Source organism: Tursiops truncatus, chromosome X (genome assembly GCF_011762595.2).
Source record: "Tursiops truncatus isolate mTurTru1 chromosome X, mTurTru1.mat.Y, whole genome shotgun sequence".
NCBI lineage: Eukaryota > Metazoa > Chordata > Mammalia > Artiodactyla > Delphinidae > Tursiops > Tursiops truncatus.
Window position 1 is genome coordinate 18,565,331 of NC_047055.1, and position 23,687 is coordinate 18,589,017.

General features: G+C 39.2%; 1 protein-coding gene and 1 long non-coding RNA gene across 2 annotated transcripts in view; one reads left to right on the top strand and one right to left on the bottom strand.

Annotated features, from left to right (window-relative positions):
- Positions 1-23,687, top strand: part of LOC141277554 (uncharacterized) — a 304,528-nt gene that overhangs the window by 191,162 nt on the left and 89,679 nt on the right. The gene's annotated exons all lie outside the window — the stretch shown is intronic.
- LOC101338646 (olfactory receptor 1f45-like) lies at positions 502-1,440 on the bottom strand. The gene has a single exon (XM_004330371.2). It carries the CDS (start codon positions 1,438-1,440, stop codon positions 502-504), a length of 939 nt encoding a protein of 312 aa, XP_004330419.2.

Sequence of the window (23,687 nt, forward strand, 5' to 3'; positions counted from 1 at the left end):
GTACATGAGAATGATACAGTATTCACCCCAAAATACTAGTGTGAATCAAGTCATTGTTTGGAAGTTGTGAATTTCAAAATGGTATTATCTGTAAGATATTTTGAACTATTGTCATCAATGTTTTCTTCCTTCCTTCCTCTTTTCCTCCCTTCCTTCCTATCAATGATCTAGCATGTAGGGTTTGGTAGAGGGGGAAGGGAGGCACCAACCAAAAATTAGAGACCAATTAGTAAGTACTGACTACACAGCCATAAGCTTATTCAGGTAAAACTCTGTTTGTAAATTGTGAAGGACTGTGGAGTAAAGGAGCATTTTTGTTTTGTTTTATTTTGGTATTATTTTTATGGAGAGATGAGTCCTATCTAGAGTCTTGGACCTGTATTTGGGACAGGAAATGGATGGGGAAGAAACTACCATGGTGGCACAGTAGCCTGAGGTTTGGATCCTCTGTGTGCTCATCTAAGTCTAAGAAGTTGATACAGGTATTTCTTACAGCAGGGATCACCATCTCCAGAAATAGATTTCCCTGATGAGTAGTCTCCTCAGTGCTCCTTTCATGTCCTTGTTCCTTAGACTATAGCTGAAGGGCTTCATCATGGGAGTTACAACCGTATACATGATGGCAGCCACCTTATCCCTTTCTGCTGAGTAGGCAGAAGATGGAGGAAAGTAGACCCCAACAATGGATCCATAGAAGAGGGCCACAGCTAAGAAATGGGAGCCACAAGTGGAGAATGTTTTCCACTTCCCCTTGGCTGAAGGAATCCTAAGTACAGTGCAACCAATAAGGGAATAGGAGACAAAAATGAAGGTGAATGGGATGAAGATAACTGATCCCCCAATGACTAGGATTGTCAAATCATTGATCTGGCTGTCTAAACAAGCAAGCCTTAACATGGTTTCCAGGTCACAGAAGTGTGGGATTTCTCTCTGATCACAGAAATTCAGGAGGCCCAGCAGACTGAGATGCAGTACTGAAGCAAGATTAGAGACAACCCATGGAGTCACTACCAGCAGGACACAACCCTTGGGACTCAGTAATGCAGCATAGTGTAATGGGTGACAGATGGCAATGTTCAGGTCATATGCCATGGCTGCCAAGAAGAAATTGTCCAGGTCCACCAGCAACACAAAAAAGTACATTTGTGTAAGGCACCCTGCAAAAGAGATGATTAGGCTCTGGCTTTGGATGTCTGCCAACATTTTGGGGATGGTAGTGGTTGTGAAGCAGATGTCAGTGAAGGATAGATTGCCAAGGAAGAAGTACATGGGGCTGTGGAGGTGAGCGTCATTGATAATAGCCAGGATGATGAGTAAGTTTCCCACTATGGTAACCAGATACATGCACAGAAACAGCGTAAAGATGTGCTGCTGCTGTTCAGACACCACTGTGAGTCCGAGGAGGAAAAATTCGGAGATAGTTTGGTTTCCTTGGTGCATGATTTTGCTGTGTCTAAAACGGGAAAAATTCGACTTCACCGTAAAATGGTAACATGACACAAAATCCAGTCAGAGGACATTGTACCATATTATAGAAGTGAATCAAGCCTTGAACCAGATAGTCTTGTGTCTTATTTTCTGCTTACCAAAATACAAGCTCCACAAGGGCGTTGATTTTATCTACTATGTTCAATGCAATACACCAGTGTTAAAAACAGTGCCCAGCACATAGTAGGTGTTCATAAATATTGGTTGTATTTATACAAGAATGAGTGAATAAATTAAAAAAGAAATATTTTGAATTTACCACTCAGTATCTTCATGACTGTTATCTGTGCTTTTCTAAGATTATTTCATCAATTTTAAAATGTGGAGAATACCCACTTTATAGGATTTTTGTGAGGATTGCAAGGACATATGTAAAATGCCCATATCTGTATTTTAGCTATTGCTGCACAAATAGTAGCTGATATCATTCACTAATTTGGAAAAATCACAAACTTTAAAGGCAAAAAGAAACCTTCAGAGAACATCTAGCTGAGCCTCTGTCTTTGGGCAGTTAAATATTCAATATGCATGTGATGGTTTAGCTGATCATGTTTTAGTGTTCCAGAGAGAGAGATGCCACACTCTACTTCCAGCACCTGATCCAAAATTTTATCCTTTAAGTAATTAGTTCTTCCTCAGATCTTTCTGAAAACTTCCCAGTTTTTACTTCTCAACAAGGAAAAATTAGTTATTTGCCATAAATGCTGCTGAAGTCATGCAGGGGTGTCCACTGAATTAAGCAATGCAAAGGTAAGTGTCCTTAACAAGGCTATTTATAGTGGAGCTGATTGGGCATAAGCCACAATGAAGAAAGTTTTGGGATAACACTTTTAACAGCGAGTGTTTATTGAGGGCTTACTATGTTGCAGTTGCATGCAAGTGCTAAGTGCTTTACATTGATTATTTTATTAAATATTCACCACAACTCTGTAAGCTGAGTAGGTCTACTAAGAAAATGTTCCATTTACAGATGAATAAATCAAGAATTAAAGAAGTTAAATAATTTGATAAGAGTGATGCATAGCTAGTGTAGTGGAGTGAGGATTCTGAGCTCAGTCAGTCTGACCTCAGAACCTCTTACTTAACAACAGTGCTCGATTGCTACTATATTGCTTACAGCTTCATGTTTGTGAAGAGCATCACCTATGTTCTAGGCACATAAGAGCTTGCTCAGCCAACGTCACAAAGCTAGCAGGTGGTGGAGATTGACTTTGAATCTTGATGCCAAAGCGTTTTTACCATATATGTGTAAGTCCAAATGAGAGCAAATGGGCTAACAAATGGGAAGCTTTGTCTTTGCTTATTCCAGCTTGTACCTTATCTATGCTGCTGTGAAATCCATTTTACATACTTGCTACTTACTCAAAAATCTGTATGTCTTGGGCTTCCCTGGTGGCGCAGTGGTTAAGAATCCACCTGCCAATGCAGGGGACACGGGTTCGAGCCCTGGTCTGGGAAGATCCCACATGCCAAGGGGCAACTAAGCCCGTGTGCCACAACTACTGAGTCCGCATGCTACAACTACTGAAGCCCATGCTCCCAGAGCCGGTGCTCCATGGCAGGAGAAGCCATCACAGTGAGAAGCCCGCGAACCACAATGAAAAGTAGTCCCCGCTAGCCACAACTAGAGAAAGCCCGCGTGCAGCAACGAAGACCCAACACAGCCATAAATAAATAAATAAATAAAACCTATAAAAATTAATTCTTAAAAAAAAATCTGTATGTCTTCATACAACCTTCCCAGTGTAACACTACTGGATTGCCATTGTATAAATTCACATACTTCTGCTGGTTTGCTGTTTAACTTCATACAATCTGCAAAAAGAGGTTAGCAGAACTAATTAACAGTTGGAGCAAAATTGCAGGAGAAATGTTGCACTTACTTAACAACACAATTTTCCCCAAGTACTATAGCAGTTCTTATTTGCATACTAACAAATAAATGTGCTGATTATAAATCAGGCAGGATCAGTTCTGGTGGGACCTCTGCTAGGCAACATTTAGCCATTTCATATGTACAGAATGTACTGAAAATAATAAAGTGGCATATTATTATGTACATGTAATATAGGCTTTTCACTAATGCAGACTGTATTAGCAAAATTTGACAGTCCACGTTTCTGATTCCACCTTCAAACACCATATCAGTCAGTTCCATTTAACTGCATGTTCTCATCTACTATCTCCTAGGTGGCACCATCTTTTACAACCAAACACATAAGTATCTTCAGGTTTTCAACCCTTGTATATTCAGGTCACTAATTTGTGACTTGAATCAAGGCACAATACTCTTGTAGTGGACTTGGGTAACAAACATTTGTGTAGTTGGGTTGGGGATCCCCCTCCTTTGGAACTTACCTAGATGTTTTGTGGCTATTTCCAAAGCCTTTCCAGAAAAAAAACAGTTCCACTTCCTCCACTCAAAAAATGGTGATTTTCCCAGCCACAGATGTGAACCTTTTCTCTTTCTAAATACAGAAAAAGACAGAGGAGAGGGATGAAATAAAACTGAAAACCTCAACTGGTGGTGGTGTCCCTGCTGCTGGATTTAGAAAAAGATCACCCTAGGGCTCAGGACACAATTCTCTAGGCTACTCATTAGAAACCACTCTCAATTCCATCCTCTATGGATGAAGTCCTCTCTACTGGGATATATTGATACTCACTGATTTCTTGGGATTTATATATATATACACATATATCTTTTCACAGATGAGGAAACTGAAAATAAAAAAGTTAAATGATTTGCCCAAGGTCATACAACTACTTTATGGTAGAGCCAAGGTTCTTAGCAGAAACTCTCACTCTTGATCCCATTTTCTTAATCACTGCACTAAAATATCCCTTATTAATCATGGGGGAGCTCTAGAAATAAAAGCATTCTGAGAACTTGACTAAAAATTATCTTCTGAAACTTCACTCCTATCTTTCTCCCTACTCTGAATCCCAGCAAAGGACCTCACTTCCTGTTCAACTCTACCTCCAAACCGAGAGATTATGGACAATTCACTACCCTCTTCTTTCTTAATGTTACTACGGAAGGTTATCCTTCCTTTTATTAAGGGCCAATCCCTTCACCTATATTCTGGATTCCTTCCCCTTTTACTTTCCCAGAAGACTTATGCTATCAGTTAACTTATTTCTTATATCTTCAATCAGCCCTTCTCTACTGGATTTTTCTTTTGGCTTTAAAGCATGTTATAGTCTTTCTTATGTTCAAACAAAGAGACAAGCAAGGCCCCCAGGATCCCTTAGCCTCCTCAGTTACTAAACAATCTCACTCATACCATTAAACACAAATTTCTTGAATTGTCTACATTTCTGTCTCCATTTCTTCACCTCAACCCACTCCAATCTGTCTTCTGCCTCACACAACTCTATTGAAATAGCTCTCGATAAGGTCACAATGACACCCATGTTGCTAAATCCACACTTCTTGGCAACTCAACAGCACTCACCTCAGATGATGGTCCTCTTTCTTTATATATATATATATATTTTTTTTTAATTGAAGTATAGTTGATTTACAACGTTGTGTTAGTTTCAGGTGTACAGCACAGTGGTTCAGGTATATATATATATATATATATATATATATATACACACACACACACACACATATATATCATTTTTCAGATTCTTTCCCCTTGTAGGTTAGTACAAAATAGTGAGTATAGTTCCTTGTGCTATACAGTAGGTCCTCTTTCTTGATGTACCCTCTTTTGTTGGATGTTGAGAACCTGCAATCCCCTGGTTTTCCTTCTATCTCTTTGACCACTCTTTCTCCATCTCCTTTCATGGCTCTTCAATATAACCTTTAAATGTTTGTTGTGATATCACGAAGTTTTTATTTGCTCACTCTACTCTATCCCTAGAGTAAAATTATCCACTTTCATGACTTCGGTTACCATCTTTATGCTGATGATTCTGTTTCTTATCTTTAATTAGCTCTCTCTTCTGAGCCCCAGAACCACACACCTGACTGTTTGTTATATACAATTCTATATCTCATAAGCACCTCAAATTCAGTATTTTCAAAATCATATTCATTGTCTACCCACAACACTGCTGAAATCAATTTTGGCCCTCCTCTATTATTCTTTACCTCAATAAAATATAGCATTATCAATTTTTGTCATTTTTGATACCTTCCATCTTTATTTCTTAAGATCCCATTATTTAAGTCCTGTAGATTCCCCATCTTAAATATCTCTCAAATGTATCTGCTTCTCTCCATCACCCTATTCTAAGCCATCACCATGTCTCTACATCTACTTTTGTTCCCTCCAAACAGTCCCCAGGCTGATAATTTTCAGTGACTTCCTAATCCTCTTAGTTTATGGTCCAGAATTAATAATGTAGCCTACAATGCCTGGCCTTCTTCTGAATTCTCACGTTGTGCCACTTTCCCCTTCTTTCAGTTTCTTGAAAATACCAAATTCCTTCTTGCCTTATTGTTTTTTTCATATGTTTGTATTCTCTTTCTGGAAGGGAACAGCCTTTATATTTGGCTAACTCATGTTTTTATTTCAGTTCTCAATTTAAATGCTCCTTCTGAAGGTATACCTTTTCTGACCTCTCAAGACTATGTCAAATCCTTGCAGTGACATCCCATAGCCATGTATACATCTCCTATGAAAAGTACTGCAAATACTTATTTTTCCTATTATCCTATAAATTCTATAAGGATAGGGAATATGTCTACCTACTGTTATATTCCCAGTGCTTAGCAAAGTGCCTGACAAATTGTTCATACTCAACAATTTGTGAATGATTGAATTAATAGAAGAATAGAAATTATTTATAGAACAATTAATTTGAGGTAAGGGTAGGGATCATGGAAGACTTTAAAGAGAAAATAGCTTAAAAATATGTCTTACGTAATGAAATGGAGGATGGGATGGAGGCATTCTAGCAATTTGAAACACAATTTGTAAAGATACAGAGGGGAAAAAAGTGTGAGTCCTCAAAATACAAGATGCGTGCAGTAACTTAGAGTTGTCCAGTGTGGGCTGTAGCACAGGAGATAGTGGTAGAAAGTGAGACTAGCTATAGCACAGGAGAAAGTGGTAGAAGGTGAGACTAGAAAGTAATAGGTTGGGTATGATTGTGAAGGTTTTTGTGTATACCATATGATTAAGGATGCTTGGCAACATCTAAGAGAAATAGTAAGCATCATTTTCTGTCATGGGAAATTCAGAGATCAGAGCTGACTGACAGGTACCAGGTAAGAACTAACATCAGAAGTACAAAGCAAAATAGCTATAAATAATTACTTCTTTCCTTTGTGGCTCTACTTCTATGTTTGGAGGCTCCCTAGAAACCCGACCCCCTATTTACAGTGACCAGAGAGCATGTGTGGGGCTTGCCTGACTTTCCAGCTCACTAGAGAAATGGCTGAGTATAAAGACAGAGGAATGAGGAATCATGTCACTCTCTTGTGAACCCATCAGCGCAATTCCCCAGGCCAGTAGAAAAAGGGTGTCTCTTCATTCCCCTTTTGTGTTCCTTTTTCAACTTGGTAAATCACTTCACAAACTTCACTGGATTTTCCATTTTTTTCAGGAGCCTTGAACTTTCCTAGAGGAGATTTCTAAGTCTTCAGGCAATTGGTATTCAGTATTGTAATGTCTGATTCTTTAAAGGGACATATTTGGAAACAGAACAGTGACACTGACCTTTTCTCTGAGTGGCTGCCTTTGCAAACGTCATAGCAAGTGCGTTTAGGAATTGCTCATTCGTGGGGGCTGTTCAGAGGCCAGGGAAAGAAAGAGTCCTGGGAATTGACAATAGCAGCAAAGCAGTACAGGAAAGAGCAGGGATGTTCAGATATGATGAATGGGGTCATTTTTGATTTGAAAAGATTGATGCTTCCTCATTTGGAGGATGGATCCAAATACCCTTAAATTCTTAGTTGAATATATGTTTGTTTTGACACAGAGGATCATAAACATGGCCATGGTTTTAGTTGAACTTATATTCTCAACTACCTGAGTGACCTTTGGAAAGCCCTTTCTCTGGGTATTAGTTTTATCCTCTGTAAAATGAGAGGGTTAGACTAAATTATCTCTATACTACCTTCCCACTCTGATACTTGACAATTCTGTGATTTCTAATTGGGTACATTTATGAAGGTTGTGGTGGAAATGTGATCATATATGACTAGAAGGTGGGTAGTAGAAATAGTAGAGTTTCTTTTCATCTAACAATGTGGGTTTGGTATATGTGTTTTGATGTATAATTCATGAAGTTTTTCAATTTCTAGCTTAGAAAGAGTTTGTGACAATAAAATTACATTCTGCCTGATGGGTTCACCTATGCTATGTGTGGGGGTAGTGGGCTTATTATAGAAGAGGTGTTAGGGAAGAGGGGTCATCTGGAGGTGGTAGTAAAGGTTAGCAGCAGAAGGGAGAGAAAAAGATTAAACATAGCTTTAAGTAATCTGATTAATAGAAGTTTTTGAAAAACACTAGGAACTGTTATCAGCTTGTCAACTAGATTGGAGCCAATCTCTGTTTCTGCCTTTAATGGCAACCTCTTCAGGGTAGACAAACAGATTATCCATTAATTCGTTGTTTCACTAATGGGAGAAAGAGGCATTATTAAAGCTCTTCTTCAGGATTAGAGAAGAGGAAATGAAGTGAGAGAAGCATGCCATAGGTCTCCCCTCTCCTCTCTCATCCAGTTGGGAGAGGGGGCCCAAGGATCTAGGATTGACTCCCCTTCTTACCTGTTTCTTTTTCCCCTCCACAAACATCCTTTACTGCAAAAAGACAAAAATAAAAACAAAAAATACTGAGAGGAGTGATAAAGCTAAGAGAGCAAGTGTTAGATTACCTACAGCATCCTTGTTCCATCCAGTTATCAATTTATGAAGGTCTTGTTGGCAGCTACATAAGGAGACATTGGGACCTAGCGGGACTATTGAAGGGAGATCAGTAGGGAGATATTTGGGCATCAAAGTTAAACCATTTAGTTCCTATTATCACAGAGAATCATAGCAGATTGTGTCACATTTTGCTATTCAGCTTGCTTTTTTGGTACATGAGCCATATTTTTCCAACCCTTAGCTTTTATGCTTCCCCATAACATTAGATTATTTTGTCAGTGAAAAGAAATGCAGGAAAGAGAAATTTAGAACAGATAAAGCACAGGTAATGAAGACCATACTCAGAAGCAGCTATACAGAACACACAAGTTGGTTAGGGAGAACACATACTTGTACAATGACAGCTCTGCATCCCAAAGTAGTCTTTTAAAGCAAAAACTGAACAAAGGCAAACAATAGAATGCAAAGTAGAGGAATTGAGTAGTCAGAGTTAGGTGGGTTTTATCATAAAAGATGTCCTGGAGAACATAAGTTTAGGGGAGGTGACAGTTCCTATACCCATAATTGCTTCATAATCAGGAGATCATTGGGACTCTTTTCTAGTCAATGCTTCAATCTCAGTAGTAATCTGATATTTTCAACTGCGGTATGGAATTATTGGTCTGTGTTAAGTAATATTTGTTGTCATGTGGGTCTTAGGGAGCACACTGTCCTTGAAGGCAGCTGGCAAGGGAACAAGGTACTTGCAAGCTTCTAATTGGCCTGGAAAAGGATGAAATTTGCCACCTGAAGTGCCAAGGGAACAAGTACACAGTGTACTTCTTCCCTAATGAGATTCAAGGTTGGTAGAGAAGGAGGATCTTCCTGATTTTCAGTTACTTAGATGAAGTGAAAGACAGAATTCAACAACGAAGTACAGAGTAAGGGTCACAGTGACCCAAGGTTTTAGCAGCCCTTAAATCTCTATGGCATTCTTTCAGAACCAACCTGAGGCATGGGTCTCTTGGGACAATAGCCGTATCTCCAGAGGCAAAAGCCTTTTGCTGGGAGACAAGAGCTCTGGTCCCAAATCCGGCTTGAAATCTTATTTTCAGTGTGACTTTGAACATATTATTTTCCTAATATGCATACTGGATTTATGATCTATTAAACATGAAGGAATTCCTTTCCTGGCTATGTAACTTGATCCCATCAGATAACTTTAGAACATAACAATCTTTGTATTTACCACATGATGGTTTGGAAGGGTAGTAGGATGGAGAGGGGAGTGCTGGGAGTTGGATAATTGGAAATGTAGGAGTGCTTTAGTGAGCTCCACCAATAGATAAATCGTGAGAGGGATGTAATTGTAGACTCTTTCATTCAACTGTATCATCTGGCAGGCCTGCCTTACACTTTGCCTCTTTTCTCTATCAGTTTCATTACTGCTGTGGACTGAATTGTGTCCCCCCACCCAAATCCATATGTTGAAGCCCTAACCCCCAGTGTGATGGCATTTGGAGATGGGACCTTTTGGAGGTAATTAGGTTTAGATGAGGTTATGAGTGTGGGCACCTCATGATGGGATTAGTATTAGATGTCTGATAAAAAGAGACATCAGAGTGCACGCTCTCTCTCTCTCTCTCTCTCTCTCTTTCTGCCATGTGAGGACACAGCAAGAAGGTGGTTGTTTGCAAGCTGGGAACAGAGCTCTCACCATTAATTGACCATGATGGCACCCTGATCTGCAACTTCTAGCCTCCAGAACTGTGAGAAAATAAATTTCTGTTGTTTAGGCCACTCAGTGGTATTTTGTTATGGCATCCTTAGCAGACTAAGACAAGTACCCTCTCCGAAACTGGGCTTGCCATGTGATCTGTAAAGAAAGGAAATCTAATACCACCAATTTGAGTTTATGTTCTTGAGAATCAGTTAGAGCCTGGCTCTTCAGGGGTCTCTTTTTGAGGGGCAATAAAAATTATTTTTTCTATTGCTACAGTGAGGAACTGGGCTTGATTACCCTCTTTTGTATCAAAATAATCACCCCTACCTTGCACATACATACTCCATTTTACACCATTTGTGTATTTCTTACTAGTGTATCTTTTCTCCATGTTTGCTACTCCTTAGTCATGGGAACAAAGAAGCTAGAGGACATTATAGCAGAGTTCGAAGCTATTGGTTTCTCTTCAGGTGTGACATTGATGAGCCTGTTTATCATTTTTTCCTCAGCCATGGGATGCCTTTCGGATTATCTAATATGTGGCCACTATGTCACCATGTAAATCTGCAACTCTATTCTGTTGCTGTGTTAAGGTCTGTGAACTCTTGGTGGTTAATCCATTAGAAAGTTAATTCAGGCGATATTTATTGAGCACCTATGAACATGCAAAGTGATAGGCAAATTCACTTTTGCCCATATGGCACTTATATTCTTGTGGGAGAATACAGATAATAAATATATACAGAGAGATGAATTTAAAAACATAATTTTAGCTGATAATAGCTAGAATAAATGCTGGAATAAAGTGGTGTAGAGAATTGCTGGGTCAGTGACTGCTTTAGGTAAGTTGATCAGGGAATTTTTCTCTGAGGAAGTGACAAGTGAGCTGAGACCTAAGTAATGAGTGATGAGAAAGAGCTGGAGATTGCAGATAGAGACTAGTGAAAAAGATCTAAGCTGGAAATGTAGTGGGCATGTACTTAGAATGTAAATTAAATCAATGTGTCTGGAAGTAATGAGAGAGACAGATAGATGATGATGTCAAAAGATATTCAAGGGCACCTAATAGTGGAGTCCAGAATGCTATGGTGAAGTGTTTGGACTTAATTCTGAAAGCAGTGTAAAGCCATTGATAGGATTAAGAAAGGAAGAAAAGAGGTCTGATTTACACTTTGCAAAGATGATTCTGGCTGCTATCTGGACGATGGGCTATAGGGGGCCAGAGTAAAGACAGAGAGCCCAGTTATAGGCTACTGTAGTAATCTAAGAGAAAGACAATTGGATTGGGCTAAGAGGGTACAGTGGAGGTAAATAGAAGTCTTTGGATACTGGATGACCTTTTAGAGTAGAGCAGGCAGAGTATGATGGATTGGATATAGTGGTTATATGCAATGCCATGACTGTGGTCATCACTGTGGCCCTTATTCATCTTTGCCTTCCTACTCAACTTCTGCCATTCAAATATAATCTCCTCTTGGTTTCCAGTATTCTTCGTATATTTCAATATGGCATGCCTTGGTGTGAACCTACTTGCATCAGTATTGCTGGGTACTCAATTGGCCCTTTTAATCTGGAAACTATTTCTTGAGTTCTGGGAATTTTACTTAAATGATTTCTTTGATAATTTCCTCTCCTCCATTTTCACTGCTCTCTTTCAGAAAAACCTTTCATTCCTATCAAACCTATTCCAAACCTCCTGGTTTGATGTTCTAAATAAAAAAATTTTTTTTCTTACTTTCTGTCTCTGTTTCCTTGGACTAGTTTTTTTTTTTTTTACATCTTTATTGGAGTATAATTGCTTTACAATGGTGTGTTAGTTTCTGCTTTACAACAAAGTGAATCAGCCACAGATAGACACACGTTCCCATATCTCCTCCCTCTTGCGTCTCCCTCACTCCCACCCTCCCCATCCCACCCCTCCAGGTGGTCACAAAGCACCGAGTTGATCTCCCTGTGCTATGCGGCTGCTTCCCACTAGCTATCTATTTTACATTTGGTATTGTATATATGTCCATGCCACTCTCTCACTTTGTCACAGCTGAACCTTCCCCCTCCCCATATCCTCAAGTCCATTCTCTAGTAGGTCTGTTTCTTTATTCCTGTCTTACCCCTAGGTTCTTCATGACATTTTTTTTTCTTAAATTCCATATGTATGTGTTAGCATACGGTATCTGTCTTTCTCTTTCTGACTTACTTCACTCTGTATGACAGACTCCAGGTCTATCCACCTCATTACAAATAGCTCAATTTCGTTTCTTTTTATGGCTGAGTAATATTCCATTGTATATATGTGCCACATCTTCTTTATCCATTCATCCGATGATGGACACTTAGGTTGTTTCCATCTCCGGGCTCTTGTAAATAGAGCTGCAATGAATATTTTGGTACATGGCTCTTTTTGAATTATGGTTTTCTCAGGGTATATGCCCAGTAGTGGGATTGCTGGGTCATATGGTGGTTTAAATAGAAATACATATGGTAGTTCTCTTTGTAGTTTTTTAAGGAACCTCCAAACTGTTCTCCATAGTGGCTGTACCAATTCACATTCCCACCAGCAGTGCAAGAGTGTTCCCTTTTCCCCACAACCTCTCCAGCATTTACTGTTTCTAGATTTTTTCATGATGGCCATTCTGACCAGTGTAAGATGATATCTCATTGTAGTTTTGATTTGCATTTCTCTAATGATTAATGATGTTGAGCATTCTTTCATGTGTTCGTTGGCAATTTGTATATCTTCTTTGGAGAAATGTCTCTTTAGATCTTCTACCCATTTTTGGATTGGGTTGTTTCTTTGTTATTGAGCTGCATGAACTGCTTGTAAATCTTGGAGATTAATCCTTTGTCAGTTGTTTCATTTCCAAATATTTTCTCCCATTCCGAGGGTTGTCTTTTGGTCTTGTTTATGGTTTCCTTTGCTGTGCAAAAGCTTTGAAGTTTCATTAGGTCCCATTTGCTTATTTTTGTTTTTATTTCCATTTCTCTAGGAGGTAGGTCAAAAAGGATCTTGCTGTGATTTATGTCACACAGTGTTCTGCCTATGTTTTCCTCTAAGAGTTTGATAGTTTCTGGCCTTACATTTAGGTCTTTAATCCATTTTGAGCTTATTGTTGTGTATGGTGTTAGGGAGTGTTCTAATCTCATACTTTTACATGTACCTGTCCAGTTTTCCCAGCACCACTTATTGAAGAGGCTGTCCTTTCTCCAGTGTACATTCCTGCCTCCTTTATCAAAGATAAGGTGACCATATGTGCGTGGGTTTATCTCTGGGCTTTCTATCCTGTTCCATTGATCTGTGTTTCTGTTTTTGTGCCAGTATCATACTGTCTTGATTACTGTATCTTTGTAGTATAGTCTGAAGTCAGGGAGCCTGATTCCTCCAGCTCCGTTTTTCGTTCTCAAGATTGCTTTGGCTATTCGGGGTCTCTTGTGTTTCCATACAAATAGTGAAAATTTTTGTTCTAGTTCTGTGAAAAATGCCAGTGGTAGTTTGATAGGGATTGCACTGAATCGGTAGATTGCTTTGGGCAGTAGAGTAATTTTCACAATGTTGATTCTTCCAATCCAAGAACATGGTATATCTCTCCATCTATTTGTATCATCTTTAATTTCTTTCATCAGTGTCTTATAATTTTTTGCATACAGGTCTTTTGTCTCCTTAGGTAGGTTTATTCCTAGATATTTTATTCTTTTTGTTGCAGTGGTAAATGGGAGTGTTTTCTTGATTTCACTTTCAGATTTTTCATCATTAGTGTATAGGAATGCCAGAGATTTCTGTGCATTAATTTTGTATCCTGCTACTTTACGAAATTCATTGATTAGCTCTAGTAGTTTTCTGGTAGCATCTTTAGGATTCTCTATGTATAGTATCGTGTCATCTGCAAACAGTGACAGCTTTACTTCTTCTTTTCCGATTTGGATTCCTTTTATTTCCTTTTCTTCTCTGATTGCTGTGGCTAAAACTTCCAAAACTATGTTGAATAAGAGTGGTGAGAGTTGGCAACCTTGTCTTGTTCCTGATCTTAGTGGAAATGCTTTCAGTTTTTCACCATTGAGGACGATGTTGGCTGTGGGTTTGTCATATATGGCCTTTATTATGTTGAGGAAAGTTTCCTTTATGCCTACTTTCTGTAGGGTTTTTATCATAAATGGTGTTGAATTTTGTCGAAAGCTTTCTCTGCATCTATTGAGATGACCATATGGTTTTTCTCCTTCAATTTGTTAATATGGTGTATCACATTGATTGATTTGCGTATACTGAAGCATCCTTGCATTCCTTTGATAAACCCCACTTGATCATGGTGTATGATCCTTAAATGTGCTGTTTGATTCTGTTTGCTAGTATTATGTTGAGGATTTTTGCATCTATGATCATCAGTGATATGGGCCTGTAGTTTTCTTTCCTTGTGACATCCTTGTCTGGTTGCGGTATCAGGGTGATGGTGGCCTCGTACAATGAGTTTGGGAGTGTTCCTCCCTCTGCTATATTTTGGAAGAGTTTGAGAAGGATAGGTGTTAGCTCTTCTCTAAATGTTTGATAGAATTCGTCTGTGAAGCAGTCTGGTCCGGAGCTTTTGTTTGTTGGAAGATTTTTAAACACAGCTTCAATTTCACTGCTTGTGAGTGGTCTGTTCATATTTTCTATTTCTTCCTGATTCAGTCTTGGCAGGCTTGTGCATTTCTAAAAATTTGTCCATTTCTTCCAGGTTGTCCATTTTATTGGTATAGAGTTGCTTGTAGTAATTTCTCATGATCTTTTGTATTTCTGCAGTGTCAGTTGTTACTTCTCCTTTTTCATTTCAAATTCTATTGATTTGAGTCTTCTCTCTTTTTTTCTTGATGAATCTGGCTAATGGTTTATCAATTTTGTTTATCTTCTCAAAGAACCAGCTTTTAGTTTTATTGATCTTTGCTATTGTTTCCTTCATTTCTTTTTCATATATTTCTGATCTGATCTTTATTATTGCTTTCCTTCTGCTAACTTTGCGTTTTTTTGTTCTTCTTTCTCTAATTGCTTTAGGTGCATGGTGGTTGTTTATTCGAGATGTTTCCTGTTTCTTAAGGTAGGATTGTATTGCTATAAACTTCCCTCTTAGAACTGCTTTTCCTGCATCCCATAGGATTTGGGTTGTCGTGTCTCCATTGTCATTTGTAGGTATTTTTTGATTTCCTGTTTGATTTCTTCAGTGATCACTTCGTTATTAAGTAGTGTATTGTTTAGCCTCCATGTGTTTGTATTTTTTATAGATCCTTTCCTGTAATTGCTATCGAGTCTCATAGCGTTGTGGTTCGAAAAGATACTTGATACAATTTCAATTTTCTTATATTTACCAAGGCTTGATTTGTGACCCAATATATGATCTATCCTGGAGAATGTTCGATGAGCACTTGAGAAAAATGTGTATTCTGCTGTTTTTGCATGGAATGTCCTATAAATATCAATTAAGTCCATCTTGTTTAGTTTATCATTTAAAGGTTGTGTTTCCTTACTTATTTTCATTTAGGATGATCTGTCCATTGGTGAAAGTTGGGTGTTAAAGTCCCCTACACTGAATGTGTTACTGGCGATTTCCCCTTTCATGACTGTTAGTATTTGCTTTATGTACTGAGGTGCTCCTATCTTGGGTGCATAAATATTTACAATTGTTATATCTTTTTCATGGATCAATCTCTTGATCATTATGTAGTGTCCTTCTTTGTCTCTTCCAATATTCTTTATTTTAAAGTCTACTTTGTCTGATATGAGTATTGCTACTCCAGCTTTCTTTTGGTTTCCATTTGCATGGAATATCTTTTTCCATCACCTCACTTTCAGTCAGTATGTGTCTCTAGGTGTGAAGTGGGTCTCTTGTAGACAGCATATATATGGGTCTTGTTTTTGTATCCATTCAGCCAGTCTGTGTCTTTTGGTGGGAGCATTTAATCCATTTACATTTAAGGTGCTTATCTATATGCACGTTCCTATTTCCATTTTGTTAATTGTTTTGGGTTTGTTATTGTAGGTCTTTTCCTTCTCTTGTGTTTCTTGCCTAGATAAAATCCTTTAGCATTTGTTGTGAAGCTGGTTTGGTGGTGCTGAACTCTCTCAGCTTTTGCTTGTCTGTAAAGTTTTTAATTTCTCCATCAAATCTGAATGAGATCCTTGCTGGGTAAAGTAATCTTAGTTGTAGGTTTTTCTCCTTCATCACTTTAAATCTGTCCTGCCAGTCCCTTCTGCATTGCAGAGTTTCTGCTGAAAGATCAGCTATTAACCTTATGGGGATTCCCTTGTGTGTTATTTGTTGTTTTTGCCTTGCTGATTTTAATATGTTTTCTTTGTATTTAATTTTTGACAGTTTGATGAATATGTGTCTTGGCATGTTTCTTCTTGGATTTATCCTGTATGGGACTCTCTGTGCTTCCTGGACTTGATTAAGTATTTCCTTTCCCATATTAGGGAAGTTTTCAAGTATAATTTCTTCAAATATTTTCTCAGTCCCTTTCTTTTTTCTCTTCTTCTTCTGGGATCCCTATAATTCGAATGTTGGTGCGTTTAATGTTGTCCCAGAGGTCTCTGAGACTGTCCTCAGTTCTTTTCATTCTTTTTTCTTTATTGTGCTCTGCAGTAGTTATTTTCACTATTTATCTTCCAGGTCACTTATCTGTTCTTCTGCCTCAGTTATTCTGCTATTGATCCCTTCTAGAGTTTATTTACTTTCATTTATGTTCTTGTTCATCATTGCTTGTTTCATCTTTAGTTCTTCTAGGTCCTTGTTAAATGTTTCTTGCATTTCCTCTATTCTATTTCCAAGATTTTGGATCATCTTTACTATCATTATTCTGAATTCTTTTTCAGGTAGACTGCCTATTTCCTCTTCCTTTGTTAGGTCTGGTGGGTTTTTATCTTGCTCCTTTATCTGCTGTGTGTTTTTCTGTCTTCTTATTTTGCTTATCTTACTGTTTGGGGTCTCCTTTTTGCAGGCTGCAGGTTCGTAGTTACTGTTGTTATTGGTGTCTGTCCCCAGTGGCTAAAGTTGGTTCAGTGGTTTGTGTAGGCTTCCTGGTGGAGGGGACTAGTGCCTGTGTTCTGGTGGATGAGGCTGGATCTTGTCTTTCTGGTGGGCAGGTCCATGTCTGGTGGTGTGTTTTGGGGTGTCTGTGGACTTATTATGATTTTAGGCAGCCTCTCTGCTAATGGGTGGGGTTGTGTTCCTGTCTTGCTAGTTGTTTGGTATAGGGTGTCCAGCACTGTAGCTTGCTGGTCGTTGAGTGAAGCCTGGTCTTGGCGTTGAGATGGAGATCTCTGGGAGATTTTCACCGTTTGATATTACGTGGAGCTGGGAGGTCTCTTGTGGACCAGTGTCCTGAAGTTGGCTCTCCCACCTCAGAGGTACAGCACTGACTCCTGGCTGGAGCACCAAGAGCCTTTCATCCACACGGCTCAGAATAAAAGGGAGTAAAAAGTAGGAAGAAAGAAAGAAAGAGGATAAAAGAAAATAAAATAACGTAAGATACAATAAACTAAAGTTATTAAGATAAAAAATAATTATTAAGTAAAAATTCTTTTAAAAAGTAAAAAAAACGGATGGATAGGACCCTAGGACAAATGGTGAAAGCAAAGCTATACAGACAAAATCTCACACAGAAGCATACACATACACACTCACAAAAAGAGGAAAAGGGGAAACAATAATAAATCTTGCTCTCAAAGTCCACCTCCTCAATTTGGGATGATTCGTTGTCTATTCATGTATTCCACAGATGCAGGGTACATCAAGTTGATTGTGGAGATTTAATCCGCTGCTCTTGAGGCTTCTGGCAGAGGTTTCCCTTTCTCTTCTTTGTTCGCACACCTTCCGGGGCTCAGCTTTGGATTTGGCCCCGCCTCTGCGTGTAGGTTGCCAGAGGGTATCTGTTCTTTGCTCAGACAGGACAGGGTTAAAGGAGCTGCTGATTCTGGGGCTCTGGCTCACTCAGGGCGGGGGGAGGGAGCGGCACAGAGTGCGGGGTGGGCCTGCGGCGGCAGAGGCCGGCGTGACGTTGTGCCAGCCTGAGGCTCGCCGTGCTTTCTCCTGGGGAAGTTGTCCCTGGATCCCGGGACTCTGGCAGTGGCGTGCTGCACACGCTCCCCAGAAGGGGGGTGTGGATAGTGACCTGTGCTCACACACAGGCTTCTTGGTGGCGGCAGCAGCAGCCTTACTGTCTCATGCCCGTCTCTGGGGTCCGCGCTGTTAGCCGCAGCTCATGCCCGTCTCTGGAGCTCCTTTAAGCAGTGCTCTTAATCCCCTCTCCTTACGCACCAGGAAACAAAGAGGGAAGAAGAAGTCTCTTGCCTCTTCGGCAGCTCCATGGTTTTCCCACGCCGCCAACACCAGTTCTCTCACTGCGCTCCGACCGAATCCCGAGCCTCAGCTCCTAGTGCCGCCCGCCCCGGCGGGTGAGCAGACAAGCCTCTCGGGCTGGTGAGTGCCGGTCGCCACCGATCCTCTGTGCGGGAATCTCTCCGCTTTGCCCTCCGCAGCCATGTTGCTGTGCTCTCCTCCATGGCTCTGAAGCTTTCCCCCTCCGCCACCCGCAGTCTCCACCCGAGAAGGGGCTTCCTAGTGTGTGGAAACCTTTCTTCCTTCACAGCACCTTCCCAGTGGTGCAGGTCCCATCCCTATTCTTTTGTCTCTGTTTTTTTTTTTCTTTTGCCCTACCCAGGTACGTGTGGAGTTTCTTGCCTTTTGGGAGGTGTGAGGTCTTCTGTCAGCATTCAGTAGGTGTTCTGTAGGAGTTGTTCCACGTGTAGATGTATTTCTGATGTATCTGTGGGGAGGAAGGTGATCTCCGCGTCTTACTCTTCCACCATCTTCCCCCTTTGGTCTAGTTTTTGTGAGAATCTTTCAACTTCATTTTCCACTACTTCTACTGAAGCTTTATTTGTGCTGTCATTTAAAATATCCAAGAACTCTTTTATTTAATGCACATTTAAAAAATAATATACTATTCTTGTTTAATGACTACAATATCTTCTTTTATATTTCTGATGATTTTTCACGTTCTCATGTTCCTAAAATGTTTCCTCTAAGTTGCTTTTTTTCCTCATTCGTTTTGATCTCTTCGTTCCATGAAATAATTAAAAACAAATCATATGTCTTGCGATCCTTGAATGTTTGGTTATATTTGAATGGGGCATGAAAAGCACGATTAAAACTTTTTGTTATGGTGGGCCCTACTGTAGGATGATTTGGCTGGATTCTTTCCTTTGGTTAACCCCTAATTATTTTCAGATAATTTTCTGTAAGTCTGGTCAAATTCTCTCAGAAAATAATCTTCTACTTGGGGGATACAAGCGTTGGCTGTAGGTTTCTGAGAACCAAGTGGAAGAGGGCTGGTGGTCTCAACATGCAGTATATAGCTAGACTTTCACCTAATCTTACACTCAGTTCTAAGACAGAACTCCTATTTTAATTATCAGAGAATAAGTCTCTAGTCTTTTATGAGAGGGAAGTACGTAGGGGAATTACCCAGCTGCAAAGAATAAAGGGGATTTGGAGGCCTAATTGCTTCCCAAATCACTTATCTACTAATTCCCATGTTTTGGGCTCCACTTTTACCCTCACTTATAGAAGTACCAGATGCTGACTAGATGCTGCTAGTGTCTGAGCCTTTTGGGGGGAGTTTGTTGGTACAAATTGTATTGTTCATTTTCTCACTACTGGTTTAGGATTCAGGTTCCTTGGGTCTGCTAATCAGTTAATATTTGCTCTTTAGCTTTCCATTTTCTAAAATGCTGCTGTTTTCATACTCTTTCCTGTTTTTTTCTCATGGGTTTACGGCTCTAAAATAGTTCTTTTATGTCATTTATAGATAAATATGAATGTCTAATCCACTGCATTTAACTGGAAACACTTTTTCATCATGGCATTTAACAAGTTTATTGTAGCACTTTCGTTGTATTATATATTTATATATTTGTTTATTATATGTCTTCATCTACAAGTATGCATGTTTCATAAAAATAGGGATATTGTCTATCTTGTTCACGATGCATTTCTAGTGCCTAGGACATAATAGACCCTCAGTAAATATTTGTTGAATAAATTAATCTGGCATTTTATTATTTGGAAGAAATGATATTTGTAGTCTTAACATCTGATAGTGTTTGCGGGAAAAGTGAAAATAATTATATAGCAAATTAGTCAAGTCAAAATGATAATTAGTGACTCAAGGAAAAGAGGTATACAGGACAAGATACATAATAATAGTACATAAATTTTTCCTTTTTCCATACATATTCCAATTTTTGTCTTAAAAGACCAACTGGATGTGCATAATAAATTTATTTTAGAAGCCTAAGAAAAGCCAAATAGAGATCAATTAGCAGATTTTTGCAGTTTCCAGGTGAGAAAAATTTTTCACCTAGTAGAGGGGTTAGAAAGTATTAAACAGAATTTAGAAGATAGAGTTAGAAGGACTTGGTTACCTTTGGATAAGGGAGGAGTGGAGAAAGGAGGTATTGATATTAAGGTGTTAAGTGTGACTCCTAGGTTTCTGGCTAGATGGAGAGTTGCACCCTTCACTCAGATGGTCAGACTAACTGGAGGAGGACAAGAGTATATATGGGGAAGTAAGCATTGACATTAATTTGCCCTGCTTCTTCTGCAACTGCCCAAGTATTTTTCATTTGGCTCTTTTGCCCCAAACGTAGAAAAAAAAGCTTTAATCTGAATTACTCAGATTTCCAGTATTCTATTTTGCTCTTCTTGCATAGACTTAGATAAGCAATAAAGGACATGGGGAGGGGGAAGGGTAAGTGAGAGAGTGGCATGGACATATATACACTACCAAGTGTGAAATAGATAGCTAGTGGGTAGCAGCCGCATAGCACAGGGAAATCAGCTCGGTGCTTTGTGACCACCTAGAGGGGTGGGTTAGGGTGGGTGGAAGGGAGACGCAAGAGGGAGGGGATATGGGAATATATGTATACGTATAGCTGATTCACTTTGTTATATAGCAAAAACTAACACACCATTGTAAAGCAATTATACTCCAATAAAGATGTTAAAAAAAGTGAATGAAAATAATTGTTATTATTGCCTGACACCGCAAACTGTTAATAGCAGTACAGCCTAGTCTAAAGTGTATCAGTTGAGTGCATAAAATCTGCTGACCTGGGGATGAGATGACCTGGGTTCTAGATTCAGCTCTGTCACTAACTCACTGTATGATGTTACACTAGTCATATAGCTTTGGTTTCCTTATGTGTAAAATCAGGTTGCTAATAAAGTAATTGCACTATTGCCAAGCTATTCCTTGGGAAAGTAGAGAAGATCTATGTTTATTTTGAGAGCTAGAAAGAGAGAGTATTTATAAATAATTAATGTACAAATATGTTCTGAAGAGAAAGCTACAATGTATTAGCCTACATAGCAGCTAATAATGACCACCATTTATTGAGAAGCTGTTATGTGCCATGTGCTTTACCTATGTTTCATATTTAATCATCACGATAGCATATGAGCTTAGTATTACTATCACCTTTTTTTTTAACATCTTTATTGGGGTATAATTGCTTTACAATGGTGTGTTAGTTTCTGCTTTATAACAAAGTGAATCAGTTATACATATACATATGTTCCCATATCTCTTCCCTCTTGCGTCTCCCTCCCTCCCACCCTCCCTATCCCACCCCTCCAGGCTGTCACAAAGCACCGAGCCAATATCCCTGTGCCATGCGGCTGCTTCCCACTAGCTATCTACCTTACTACGTTTGTTAGTGTGTATATGTCCATGACTCTCTCCCGCCCCACCTTTTGACAGACAAGAAAGGTGAGGTTCAGAGAGGACAACTTTGCTAAAGTAAAACTGTTATTTCGTAGTAAATACAAGATTCAGACTCAGTTTTGTTGTACTTCAAAGCCAATATATTTTCAACTTTATTATTTATTTAACATCTTTATTGGAGTATAATTGCTTTACAATGGTGTGTTCGTTTCTGCTTTATAACAAAGTGAATCAAAGTGAATACATATACATATATTTCCTCCCTCTTGCGTCTCATCCAATACTATATTTTGGGCATAGTGGACTGCCCAGAAACATGTCTATGAATTTAAACTCATTGAATCTTCTTTTTTTTTTCCCAATAGGTATTTTGTTTCTTTTTCTTTTTTTTTAACATCTTTATTGGAATATAATTGCTTCACAATGGTGTGTTAGTTTTTGCTTTATAACAAAGTGAATAAGCTATACATATACATATATCCCCATATCTCCTCCCCCTTACATCTCCCTCATACCCTCCCTATCTCACCCCTCTAGGTGGTCAGAGAGAACTGAGCTGATCTCCCTGTGCTATGTGGCTGCTTCCCACTAGCTATCTAATTTACATTTGGTAGTATATATAAGCCCATGCCACTCTCTCACTTCATCCCAGCTTACCCTTCCCCCTCCCCGTGTCCTCAAGTCCATTCTCGACGTCTGCATCTTTATTCCTGTCCTGCCCCTAGGTTCTTCAGAACCTATTTTTGTTTTTTTTTTTAGATTCCATATATATGTGTTAGCATATCATATTTGTTTTTCTCATTCTGACTTACTTCACTCTGTATGTCAGACTCTAGGTCCATCCACCACACTATAAATAACTCAATTTCGTTTCTTTTTATGGCTGAGTAATATTCCACTGTATATATGTGCCACATCTTCTTTATCCATTCATCTGTCGATGGACACTTAGGTTGCTTCCATGTTCTGGCTCTTGTAAATAGCGCTGCAATGAACATTGTGGTACATGACTCTTTTTGAATTATGGTTTTCTCAGGGTATATGCCCAGTAGTGGGATTGCTGGGTCATATGGTAGTTCTATTTTTAGTTTCTGTTTTTTTTTTTTGGACGCAGAGGTAGTCTTTTTTTTCTTTAACATCTTTAATGGAGTATAATTGCTTTAAAATGGTGTGTTAGTTTTTGCTGTATAACAAAGTGAATCAGCTATACATATACATATATCCCCATATCTCCTCCCTCTTGCATCTCCCTCCCTCCCACCCTCCCTATCCCACCCCTCTAGGTAGTCACAAAACACCGAGCTGATCTTCCTGTGCTATGTGGCTGCTTCCCACTATTTACCTATTTTACATTTGGTAGTATATATAAGTCCGTGCCACTCTTTCACTTCGTCGCAGCTTACCCATCCCCATCCCAGTGTCCTCAAATCCAGTCTCTAGATCTCTGCCTTTATTCCTGTCATGCCCCTAGGCTCTTCATAACCATTTGTTTCTTTTTTTTTCATAGATTCCATATATATGTGTTAGCATACAGTATTTATTTTTCTCTTACTGACCTATTTCATGCAGTATGACAGTCTCTAGGTCCATCCGCCTCACTACAAATAGCTCAATTTCATTTCTTCTTATGGTTGAGTAATATTCCATTGTATATATGTGCCACATCTTCTTTATCGATCATCTGTCAATGGACACTTAGGCTGCTTCCATGTGCTGGCTCTTGTAAATAGCGCTGCAATGAACATTGCGGTACATGACTCTTTTTGAATTATGGTTTTCTCAGGGTATGTGCCCAGTAGTGGGATTGCTGGGTCATATGGTAGTTCTATTTCTACTTTTTTAAGGAACCTCCATGCTCTTCTCCATAGTGGCTGTATCAATTTACATTCCCACCAGCAGTGCAAGAGGGTTCCCTCTTCTCCA